The sequence below is a fragment of the Chiloscyllium punctatum genome, chromosome 16 (genome assembly GCF_047496795.1).
Source record: "Chiloscyllium punctatum isolate Juve2018m chromosome 16, sChiPun1.3, whole genome shotgun sequence".
In the NCBI taxonomy this organism is placed as follows: Eukaryota; Metazoa; Chordata; class Chondrichthyes; order Orectolobiformes; family Hemiscylliidae; genus Chiloscyllium; species Chiloscyllium punctatum.
This window is the reverse complement of record NC_092754.1, coordinates 27,045,510-27,058,370: the sequence shown is the minus strand read 5'-3', so window position 1 is coordinate 27,058,370 and position 12,861 is coordinate 27,045,510. Positions and strand designations below refer to the sequence as shown.

Sequence of the window (12,861 nt, the reverse complement as noted above, 5' to 3'; positions counted from 1 at the left end):
GTGGTGGGGTCTGTTTGGAGGTGGCAGAAATGGCGGAGAATGATATGATGTTGGAGGGGAAATTGCGGTCTACTACAAACTGACCGACTCTCACAGCTACCTAGATTACACCTCCTCCCATCCTGCCCCCTGTAAAAACGCCATCACATATTCCCAATCCCTTTGCCTCCGCCGCATCTGCTCCCAGGAGGACCAATTCCAATATTGAACAACCCAAATGGCTTCCTTCTTCAAAGACCGCAATTTCCCCTCCGACGTGGTTGACGATGCTCTCCACCGCATCTCCTCCACTTCCCGCTCCTCCGCCCTTGAACCCCACCCCTCCAATCGCCACCAGGACAGAACACCACTGGTCCTCGCCTTCCACCCCACCAACCTCCGGATACATCGTATCATCCTCCGTCATTTCCGCCACCTCCAAACAGACCCTACCACCAGGGATATATTTCCCTCCCCACCCCTATCAGCGTTCCAGTGAGACCACTCGCTCCGCGATTCCCTCATCAGGTCCACACCCTCCACCAACCCAACCTCCACTCCCGGCACCTTCCCCTGCAACCGCAAGAAGTGCAAAACTTGCGCTCACACCTCACCCCTCACCTCCCTCCAAGGCCCCAATGGATCCTTCCATATCCGTTGCAAATTCACCTGCACCTCCACACACATCATTTACTGCATCCGCTGCACCCAATGTGGCCTCCTCTATATTGGGGAGACAGGCCGCCTACTTGCGGAATGTTTCAGGGAACACCTCTGGGACACCCACACCAACCAACCCAACCGTCCCGTGTCTAACTCCCCCTCCCACTCTGCCAAGGACATGCAGGTCCTTGGCCTCCTCCATCGCCAGACCCTGACCACACGACACCTGGAGGAAGAGCACCTCATCTTCCGCCTAGGAACCCTCCAACCACACGGGATGAATGTAGATTTCTCCAGCTTCCTCATTTCCCCTCCCCCCACCTTATCTCAGTCCCAACCCCCGGATTCAGCACCGCCCTCTTGACCTGCAATCTTCTTGCTGACCTCTCCTCCCCAATCCCCTCTCTGGCCTATCACCCTCACCCTCACCTCCTTCCACCAATTGTATTCCCAGCACCCCTCCCCCAAATCCCGTCCCCCCTACCTTTTATCTCAGCCCGCCTGGCACACCAGCCTCATTCCTGAAGAAGGGCTTATGCCCGAAACGTCGATTCTCCTGCTCCTCGGATGCTGCCTGGCCTGCTGTGTTTTTCCAGCATCACATTTTTCAACTCTGGTTTCCAGCATCTGCAGTCCTCACTTTCTCCATCAGCGTTAATCAGGCATGTTCAGGATCAGATGCAATGTAATGTTCCTCTACGTGACCTAACAATGTGTATAAGTGCACTCTGAGGGAAGCATTGCTTACTGTACCCGTGTATAATTTTCATGCCAGTCTCTGTAGCTGCTTTGAGTAAGTTTGCTAATGTAATGCTGATTTACGATGGAATGTCAGAGATTTCATGTTGTGGTCCTGTGTAACCATTCATTTGATTACAGCTGCTGAGATTCATTCAAAAGTAGACCCTTGCTGCTCGCAGGGAGAAAAAAGAATTGCCTCACATTAGAAGTACGATATAAAACAAAGTTGAAAAGACAGGAGCCTGGATTTTCCAGTACATTCGCAACATTTTACTCTGAATTCATTTTGATTGGATTGATGGCATCATTAAAGTAACATCAAGTTACTTTAAGATCCCTGAAAGTTGCCACCCAGATTGACAGGGTTGTTAAGAAGGCATACAGCGTTTTGGCCTTTATTAATAGAGGGATTGAGTTCCGGAACCAGGAGCTTGTGCTGCAGATGTACAAAGCTCTGGTATGGCCACACTTGGAGTATTGTGTACAGTTCTGGTCACCGCATTATAAGAAGGATGTGGAAGCTTTGGAAAGGGTGCAGAGGAGATTTACTAGGATGTTGCCTGGTATGGAGAAAAGGTCTTACAAGGAAAGGCTGAGGGCCCTGCGGTTGTTCTCGTTAGAGAGAAGAAGGTTGAGAGGTGACTTAGTAGAGACATACAAGATAATCAGAGGGTTAGATAGGGTGGACAGGGAGAGCCTTTTATCAAGTATGGGAATGGCAAACACGAGGGGACACAACTTTAAAGTGAGGGGAGATAGGTATAAGACAGATGTCAGAGGTAGTTTCTTTACTCAGACAGTAGTAAGGGTATGGAATGCTTTGCCTGCAACAGTAGTAGATTCACCAAGTTTAAGTGCATTTAAGTTGTCATTGGACAGGCATATGGACGTACATGGAATAGTGTAGGTGGGATGGGCTTCAGATTAGTATCAAGGGCCGAAGGGCCTGTACTGCGCTGTAATGTTCTATGTCCTATGTTCTAATGTTAGTTGAGTATATAATTAATCGATTCTTAGTGCCTGAATTTTCAGTTCTCACCAGGGGTCATCGGCAATGTGATCAGGTCAGCTATACAGAAAAAGTCAACTTCCAATCTGGATCAGTGTTACTCACTGCTTAAAAATAAGTTCTGGCTGATGGATGGATCCTCAAAGGATTGGAATTTGAGTGCCAGCAGCTGATACTAATCCAGGGAAGTACAGACTGCTGCATGGAGGTGGAAGCACAAATTGCAATTGCTGTGACCTGGTCCACTGTTTAAACACAGCAGCTCTGAGCAAAGGGATTGCATACCAGGGCACTCTCACACTATGGGTGTGTAGTGTCTTGAGAGATCAAACTGTCACGCAATACCAAAAGGCAAGAACTGAAAGCCCGGAACTCCTAATATGGGATGGTATGGTGACTCAGTGGTTAGCACTGCTACCTCACAGCACCAGGGTCCCAGGTTCAATTGCAGCCTTGGGGGACTCTCTGTGTGGAGTTTGTTCATTCTCGCAGTATCTACATGGGTTTCCTCCCACAGTCCAAAAATGTGTTGGCCAGATGAATTGGCCATGCTAAGTTGCCCATAGTGTTAGCTGCATTAGTCAGAGGGAAATGGGTCTGGGTGGGTTACTCTTCAGTGGGTTGGTGTGGACTTGCTGGGATGAAGGGCCTGTTTCCACACTGGAGGGCGTCCAATCTAAGTTTCAATTCAGCAGACAATGAGTAATCTGGTCATTTTAAAACACTGCTGATACATATGCAAATCGTATTTATAAATGGGACTATGGTAACTGGTAGGAAAGATTGGAGATTTAAAAAGCAGATTTTGTAAAAATCTATTTATTTTGACAATTGAAGTCACGAACCTTCAGAGTACAGAGCGGTTATTTAGCGAGTAACCTGGTGGTGGAAAAGAATCAATGCTTGATCTGCACTGATTTAAGTCATTTCATCCAGGGAAATGACAACGGTGTTAAAGGTGTTTAGCATGGACACATTGAGCCAAAAGGCCACTTCCTGTGCCCTAATTACTGTATAACTCCAAGCAGTCTCTGGACTCCCTAGAGTGAAAGATTCAGGCAGAGTTCATCATTGGGAGTTCAGTGGTTACTCTTCAGTGCACCTATAGGTGGGGACAGATCGCAAGCTGAGATATAGCTCGAAAAGTCCACCCACATTCATTGAGTAAGCTCCCATGAAGATGGCCTCACCTGGAGAAAGAACTGGATGGTTGCCACCAATCTTGGAACTGTACTCCCGACGAACTGAAAGCTTACAGTGTTGATAGAGTCAATCCCATGCCCGGACTTACAGCCAGATGTTGTCTGTGACCATATGACCGGTTTGGGAAATTGTGCGATGAATGTTTGCGGGCAATTCCTTTGCCATTTTTTTAGTTTATTAACGGAGCCTGGATTGTGGAATCACTCCTGATCAGTTGTAAATCTTGTCAGCTCTGTACTAGACTGGACAGTTCCCTGTTCTTTGCGGGATATAAATGAGAGCTGTTTGTGGCTTCTAATTTAGACTGTATGGAATGGGCTTTCAGACTCCACTGAGACCAGGATAAGACACAATTCAGGATGAAAATTAACCTGACCACCTGGTGCCCTTGTTCCCTGGCTGTGGGCCACTTTATTAGAGACAAGTGTAGCAATGGAGGCAATGGTCTAGTGGTACTATCAGAAAGCCAGGCAATGTTCTGAATCCTGGGTTCAAATCCTGCCAGGGAAGATGATGGAAATTTGAATTCAATAAAAAAATCGGGGATGACCATTGTTGGGTAAAGCCCATCAGGTTCACTAATGTCCTTTAGGGAAGGAAATCTGCCATCCTAACCTGGTCTGGCCTACATGTGATGGACTTATGCCTGAAACATTGACTCTCCTGCACCTTGGATGCTGCCTGACCTGCCGTGCTTTTTCAGCGCCACACTTTTCAACTCTGATCTGCAGTCCTCACTTTCTCCTGGGACTATGTGACTGCATACCCAGAGCGATGTGTTTGACTGACAATTGCCCTCTGTACAATTAGGGATGGGTAATAAATACCCAGAGATGTTCATGTCTACTGAGTGAATGAGGAAAAGTTCCAAGCGGGCCTAGAATCTACCACTACATGGTTGCAAGAGCAGCCAGAACCTGCCGGAAAACAGGAATTCAAACCCCATCCCCCCCACCAATACTACCACATCACTCTGATCCTTGAAGTGGCCTAGCTATCAAACTTAATTTTGAAAGGTTGGAGTGAAGGTGCTGCAATCTATAAAGATCCTCTCAATTGTTTACTGACAATGGCAGCTTGCTGCTATTCTCAAACTGAAACTCGCTCTTGCTCATTAATTGACTGCCTCAGGGAAAAGTGAAGGAAGAGTTTGCTCCCTCCCCGAGTAATTTCAGGAACCAGAATAGTCCTGACCTCTGTTTCAGGAATCTCCAGCTGAGTGTCTCAGAGCCAGTCGGTCTCACACAGTTTGTTTGGCCCAACACCGAGAGTCAGGCGGTGGATTTCTATACAATTGGTCTGAGATTCTGAACTAAATAGTGCAGTGATTTGTCATTTCTTTCTGCAGCATGGCTGACTGGGAAACTCGTCTGCACTTAAGTTCTGTCATCAGATCCTTTGGAAGGATCCACAGGTTAATGATCAAACATTTGGCCACGCTACTAATGCACCTTCCACAGTCAACAATTTCTTGAGTATCAAGGAGTGGTCTGATAAAAGTCTTCAATATATTTACAGGAAAAGACATGGTAGCTAAAGATAAACTACATCTACTAGTTGGGGATTCTAGAACTGGGGACATAATCTGTGAATTAGAGCCAGGCCGCTCCTACAACCATACAATCCCTACAGTGTGGAAGCATACCATTTGGCCCATCGAGTCCACAGCAACCCTCCAAAGGGCATCCCATCCAGACCCATCCTCAAACCCTATCCCACTAACCCTGCATTTCCCACAGCTAACCCACCTAGCCTGCACAGCTTTGGACACTCTGGACAATTTAGCATGGCTAGTCCACCTAACCTTCACATCTTTAGACTGTGGGTGGAAACTGGAGCACTCAGAGGAAACCCACGCAGATACGGGGAGAATGTGCAAACTCCACACAGTTAGTCGCCCAAGGGTGGAATCAAACTGGGATCCCTGGCACTGTGAAAGGACTGTAGATGTTTGGAGCTCTCTTAGAGTCATAGAGATGTACAGCATGGAAACAGACCCTTCGGTCCAACCTGTCCATGCCGACCAGATATCCCAACCCAATCTAGTCCCACCTGCCAGCACCTGGCCCATATCCCTCCAAACCCTTCCTATTCATATACCCATCCAAATGCCTCTTAAATGTTGCAATTGTACCAGCCTCCACTACTTCCTCTGGCAGCTCATTCCATACACGTACCTCCCTCTGCGTGAAAAAGTTGCCCCTTAGGTCTCTTGTATAGCTTTCCCCTCTCACCCTAAACCTATGCCTCCAGTTCTGAACTCCCCCACCCCAGGGAAAAGACTTTGTCTATTTACCCTATCCATGCCCCTCATAATTCTGTAAACCTCTATAAGGTCACCCTTCAGTCTTCGACACTCCAGGGAAAACAGCCCCAGCCTGTTCAACCTCTCCCTGTAGCTCAAATCCTCCAACCCTGGCAACATCCTTGTAAATCTTTTCTGAACCCTTTCAAGTTTCACGACATCTTTCCGATAGCAAGGAGACCAGAATTGCACACAATATTCCAACAGTGGCCTAACCAATGCCCTGTATGTTGGATCAGTTGTTCATTTTAAATCTGAGCTAGATAATTCTTTGTTAAGTAGAGCTATTAAGGAATATGGGCCAGTATTTAGATCAGCCATTGAATGGTGGAACAGGCTCAATGGGCTGAATGGCCTACTCCTGTTCCTGTGTTCTGATAATTTCTTGTATGGGACTTAATCCTGGAGCTTCAGTCCCAGCGGTAGGGACCAAGGTTCCCTCTAAGCTGCGTGGCTACTGGGAAACTCTGCGTTGGCCAATCAGCTATTTATTGCAAGCAGGTTGTTTTTAACCAATGAAAGATGGCTTTTTCTTAATAATCAACAATGGTTTGGTCAATAGACTCTTCATATCTGATTTTTATTAAATTCAAATTCCACCAACTGCTGTGGCAAGATTGGAACCTTAACCCCAGAACATTACCTGGCTCTCTTGATTTATAATAATACCATTACCTCCCCTACATGCAATGTATTCTTTAGCAATTTAGGTAAAAAAGTTCCCTTCTCAGTAGATCATTAACACAAACAGAAATTGCTGGAAAAGCTCGGCAAGTCTGGCAGCATCTGTGGAGAGAAATCAGAGTTCGTATTTTGGGTCCTGAGGAAGGGTCACTGGACCTGAAATGTTAACTCTGATTTCTCTCCGCAGATGCTGCCAGACCTGCTGAGCTTTTCCAGCAATTGCTGTTTTTGTTTCTGATTTACAGCATCCGCAGTTCTTTCGGTTTTTATTGAGCAGATAATTAAGCTGTTTGAGGATGGAGTTGGGATTGAACCTGCAGGGTAGTGCTGAAGAGGTCTGCATTATTTGAGCTGCTCACCTTTTGATGCAATATCTGTCTCTTCAAATGGAAAAAGAGCAGTTCGTTTTCCTTCTGTAATGGCTAGTGAAAAATGACTCTCTGCTTATTCACTTCTGGTGCAGGATGGTATGATTATTTGTCTGCAAATGACTATCACTTCACTTCATCATTAATACATTGCACTTTGAGACACACTGGTGTGCTAATTACAATTATAGCTGTTAGCAACGGCACCGAATTGTGTATAACTTATGAAAAATATGTTAAATGGTTTGCAATCCTGTCAACATTTTCTGTCTCTGAACCTGGTCAAGGTCGTACCTGCAGGAGTGATAACTTGGAATTACAATGAAATTGCTTTGAGAAATAGCTATCAAAAATGTCATCTATTTGCAGGCACACAAGCTTTTTGATCTTCTTGTCCTCCAGCACATGTTTGTTAGCTCTGCGGGGAAGGTGGTTGGCTTTGTAACCAGGAATGAGGTAAGACAACAAGAAAACGTAACCCAGAGGGAAAATAATATTTGCATATAAATTCAATCTTTTCAGCAGCCGATTTGTTCTGGCACAGACACTGTTCTGAGAGCAACACTCCTAGTCAGCACACAAAACAATTAATCGACTCTTCTGGAGCTCATGGGGAAGTTTTAACCCTGTCACAATGTGTGTGTTGGTTTAGGAGAGTGGTATTAAAAATCAAAATCTCACACCGTGATCACTGCCAACATGCTTCATTCAGGCCCCGTGATGTTACAATGATGAAGGAATCAGTTCAAAAGAAAGATTCACCTACTGCTCCATCTTCAAATTATGTTCCCCTTTGGAGCAAATTCTCCCTCAGAGTACCATCAGATCATTAGAATATTTACAGCACAGAGAGAAGTCGTTTGGCCTGTCACGTCCGTGCTAACTCTTTGCAACTGCACTTCAACGATTTGCCCATCCTCTCCCCGTGGCTCAGAACCATTTTATTCTCCATGTTTTTTTTAATTATTATCCAATTTATTTTCAAAAGTCACACTTCAGTGTACTTTCTCCAACCTCTCAGGTGGTGCGTTCCTAATCCTGAGCAGTCCCTGCAGAAAGAGATTGTTCCTCAATTTGTTATTGCTTCTTTTGGCAATTGGCCTTAAATCTGAGTTCGCTGTCACAGTACAGACACCTTCTGGAGGTTTTGAATACCTTCATCATATCTCCTCTCAGATAAATCACCCCAGCTTCTCCAGTCTATCCCCATAACAGCAAATAAAAGCTAAAAGGATTGTGGATACTGTAAATCAACACAAGAACAGAAATTGCTGAAAAAGCTCAGCAGGTCTGGCAGCATCAGTGGAGAGAAATCAGAATTAACATTTAGGGTCAAGTGACCCTTCCTCAGAAGTGTTCTGAAGGGTCACTTGACCCGAAACGTTAGCTCTGATTTCTCTCCACAGGTGTTGCCAGACCTGCTGAGCTTTTCCAACAATTCCTGTTTTGCTGCCCAGAACAGCAAACCTTTTCTGCACCCTCTCTAAAGCCTTCACATGTTTCCGACAGTGTGGTGCTCAGAGGTGCGGTGCTGCACGTGAATTCCCTACTCGGTTATACCTCCACGATCTGGAGCAGTCTGATTACTTTCTTCAGCAGCTAAAAGTTGATTTGCACCCAGTGCCAGATTTTGCGATACCTCCAACAATATTCCTATTCAATCATGATTTGGAGATGCCGGTGTTGGACTGGGGTGTACAAAGTTAAAAATCACACAACACCAGGTTATAGTCCAACAGGTTTAATTGGAAGCACACTAGCTTTCGGAGCGATGCTCCTTCATCAGGTGATTGTCACTTGACAGGAAGGAGAGGAGTGTCGCTCCGAAAGCTAGTGTGCTTCCAATTAAACCTGTTGGACTATAACCTGGTGTTGTGTGATTTTTAACGCTATTCAATCAGTCCAGCTTCCAAAAGTTCTGTTAGCCAAACTTGCCAGGATCTAATATGTAATAAAATAAATGGCACCAAATGCCACCATTGTCAAACTATAAGAGTCCTTTTCTGTGCATAATCAATGTTTTGTTTTATGGTGTTTTCTTGAGAAGGTTGTATTGCTTATAAATTGAAATCAATGACTTTGTTCTTGTGATGACACCGGTCATTCAGCCTCAATAACTAATAGCTCTCTACTCTCTATCAGCTGAAAAAAGTGATTGAAGATCTGGCCAATGACCGTATTCCAATCAAGCAGTAAATATTATAGAAGAGGAGACTTGTTTGCCATTTTACATATCACCATGGAGTCTTAATCAGAGTTCCCTTTAGCCTGATATGTCCCATCACAGAAACACGACGGTAACACATTCAGTAACACCAACAAACACATTAAAGTTTGCTTATCCTCACAATGCAGTCAGATTGCACTTCCTACATTCCAAAATGTTTCACAACAGCTGAAGTCCACACATCATATTGTTTTGATTTCCTGTGTATCGTGAGATTATATAACTACAGTATCATAAAAACCTTAAATAAATAAACAGATGGGTTAATCAGATCTCTGCTTGTAGAGGATATTATAATTGAATTATTAAGACTAGACTTCAGAAATATCTGCTGAGTACTGGAAGAAGCACTCTGAAGTGACCCTTCTGAAATGTTCATTGAGGTATTCAAGAACGTATGTCTAACATGGGCCCATTCCAATATGGCTGTTCCTGACTGTTTTGCTCAGTGTTACCTATGTTACATCATCCTCCAACATAGCAGCAAGAATGCCAAAGATATTTATTAGTGTGTAGAAAGATTATCAGTTGGGCTCTTAGTGTGTCTGAAGCTGCTTAACACACAGGGCTCTGTGTCCTATAGGCAATAGGAAATCACGCATACATTACACCACCCTTTCGTGGTGGTATTTGTAGGAAAGTGGTTGTGGAGATGACCAATCTTTGCTGCATTCCCCACATCAACACCCTGACCAATCAGAGTCAACCTGCCTGGTCAGAGAACTAAGATTAACAGTTAACTGTTCCTGCTGTCCTGCCATGTCAATGATGCTCTCACCAATCAGCACCCTCATCTCATGCTGTATAAGTTGGTGCTCCCTTTCTAACTCTGCTGTCTGCATGCAGACCTTCCAAATGTCAGAAAAAAAGTTTGTACTCTGACAAGTAGCATTTGTTGCTGTAGTACACAGTGCTAGCCTCTGACCTTACTCCACTACAAGAGTTTACATCATGTGTTTGGCTGTGAATATTTCAATTTTGCAGTCTCACCTTTTGAAACATTTTCAACTGCTTTTTCAAAATAGATATTTTGTAACCCAAACTCTCTTCTTTCTACGGTATTCACTTTTGAGATTGTTCATTGAATTTTAGCAGACATTCTACAATAAACTTAGAATTAAATAACAGATTTAAATGGTGTTTAATTGTTTTTTTCTCAAGTGCAGTTGAGTTCTAAGTACAATTCACAACAAAGACATAAGAGTAAATCACAGCCACTCATCAGATATTTACCACATGTCCCTGTGAACATCCGTGTGATGTTGTGCTCATTGGAGTAAGGGGTGACTGATAACTGAAGCATCAAACTGATTCTCAGGAAAAGATCTTCTCAAGTGCCCTGTCCAAAAGCAGGTCTAATCCACTGTGCCCTCCACCACACATAAGGCAAAGTTGCAGGTCCCAAATCCACCCCAGCTAGAACAGGGATCAAACCATGTGCTTTTGGTACCAATTGGATCCACTGCCCACTCCCCAAGAGTCAAAGTAGCTGCAGCTATGGGTAACAGTGTTCGAGGCTCCCATTACAGGGCGAACTAGAAATCTCTCCTGCTCTCACCCCTTCCTATTCATGTATACATTGGGAGGATTTACAAATTGATACTCCACCTGTTTGGCAGTATCATGAATGCAACATCTTTGACCATCGTAATCTGGAGTGGGACTTGAACCCAGAGCTTTGACTTTACAGGCAGGGATGCTATTGCTGTGCCACAGCACCACCTTAAAATCATCTAAATAAATTAAAGAATCAGTAACGATGTAACATTTATCTTTCATGCTCAATGACAGGATTGTGCCAAAGTTAGACACAGTTACAGTATTCAGAATATAGCAGAAGACCATTTTAATGTTGATCCTTGTCATTCTAAATGGAATAGCTCTGTACAGCGTATTCTGGTATGACTTAGTTAGATTAAGTCAATGTATATATGAACTGTACTAGCCAAGACGTATCTGACCCTGTTTCCTTCTAATCTTCTTTTCCATTTTCCCAGAGTTGTTGGCTCTTGCTACGACTACCTTGCCAAACTGATCGTTCCCTATGGTCAAGCCTAGACATGAACAATACAGCCCTGCCAGCTTGACCAATTGTCATTGTGGGAGCTATGGTGAGAGACCAGTTGAACTCTCCCCATTGACTTTCAAGGCTGGTGTGTCACTGGCCTGTTTAACAGTGAAGCTCAATACCCCAACGTCCACTGACAGTCATTGGATTGTGAGGGAAAGGGAGGAACACAGCTAATTTCAGCCCCAGCCCTGTCCTGCTGATATCTGGGACAACTAGGGGTTCCCATTTTTTCAGGCATCCCAAACCTCAATGAGCGTGCACCCACAAAGACACACCGAATGGAACAAATCAATAACAATTCAGTTTTTGTTTCAGCTTTTAACAAAGGAAGCGGTAAATTCCCTTGTCCAAGTGTATACAGTTTCCCATCCTAATTTTCTGTCTAATTATAAAACACATCATCTTCCATGAGCGAGCTGCTGTTGCTGGAGTGTGATTGATGTAAGGGACTTTGCTGTGTTCTTTGTAATTCTGCTCCACAGGAAGTGGTTGCTGGGAGAGACGAGCAGTTCGGAAGGTTGTGAGTCGGTAAGGTTTCCGTCAACGTTCCGCTGTGGGAAGAAGGGGTGGGAGCCATGTCTGTTTGCAATGGTTCACCAGCCAAGCTGGCTACATATGAAGATACAGGAGTTATGACAGTGCAGGACCCTTCAACATTCAAAGAGTAATAAAAGCCTTGAGATCCACTTGAAAGCTGATCTTCAAGATACACTTCGTCTGTATCTGAGAAGAGAAGAAAAGTAATATTAAACAAGTGTTGCTTTTCCACACAAATGAGAACCTTATGGACCACCGGCCTGTCTCTGAAATATTCATATATGTTTCATTTTCAGAAAAGCATTTTTCCTTTTAATTCTTTCATGGGATACGATAAGGCCAGTATTTGTTGTCCATCTTTAATTGCCACTGAACTAAATGACTTGTTACTGTATTTCAGTGTCAACCACACTGCTGTGGGTCTGGACTCACATGAAGCTGGGTAAGGACAGCAAATTTCCTTCCTTAAATTATGAAAGTGAAACTTTTTTTTAACTACAATCAATGAGTTATAGACACAATTTCTGAGACAAGCTTTATATTCTAGATTTATTAATCGATAGAATTGAAATTCTGCTAGCGAGAACAAAAGGGGTGAAAGGTTATTGGGGGAATGTGAAATAATCTCGAGCCCATGCCTCAGACTGTCACTCTCAGTCTCTGGAGCACTTTAATCCAGTGACATTATCACTACATCATCATAATGCTTTCTTATAGTTCCGATTTGGAGATGCTGGTGTTGGACTGGGCTGTACAAATTTAAAAATCACATGACACCAGGTTATAGTCCAACAGTCCAATTAAACCTATTGGACTATAACCTGGTGTCGTGTGATTTTTAACTTTTTATAGTTCCCAGTACTTAACAGCTGGTGTTCAGAGATTTGTCCACATTAGTTAAGCAACCAACATTATTTTTGAAAAGAGCAGAAAATTAGCAGGTGCTAATTGTTGGCAGTTGTCATTAAGAGAATCACGCTTTAACCTGGGTGAACTTCTTAAACACCCACCTTTGCCTGAAATCAGCAAAACATTGTAAGTCACTAAGTCACTAAGAATAGAGAGTGTACTTCA

The 12,861-nt window shown here is 44.0% G+C and overlaps 2 protein-coding genes across 5 annotated transcripts in view; one reads left to right on the top strand and one right to left on the bottom strand.

The window, feature by feature from the left end:
- Positions 1 to 10,265, top strand: part of clcnk (chloride channel K) — a 60,138-nt gene extending 49,873 nt beyond the window's left edge. The window contains exons 18-19 of the mRNA XM_072586564.1: positions 7,322 to 7,408; positions 9,095 to 10,265. Of these exons, the coding sequence (XP_072442665.1) occupies positions 7,322 to 7,408; positions 9,095 to 9,148 (141 nt within the window). The 3' untranslated portion in view covers positions 9,149 to 10,265. The remainder of the gene's footprint in view (positions 1 to 7,321; positions 7,409 to 9,094) is intronic.
- Positions 10,266 to 10,322: 57 nt separating this feature from the next.
- fam131c (family with sequence similarity 131 member C) overlaps positions 10,323 to 12,861 on the bottom strand; it is a 96,401-nt gene continuing 93,862 nt past the window's right edge. For all 4 annotated transcript variants that reach the window (XM_072586557.1, XM_072586555.1, XM_072586556.1 and 1 more), the window contains one exon: positions 10,323 to 11,973. In XM_072586557.1, coding sequence (XP_072442658.1) covers positions 11,633 to 11,973 — 341 coding nt within the window. In that variant the 3' untranslated portion in view covers positions 10,323 to 11,632. The remainder of the gene's footprint in view (positions 11,974 to 12,861) is intronic.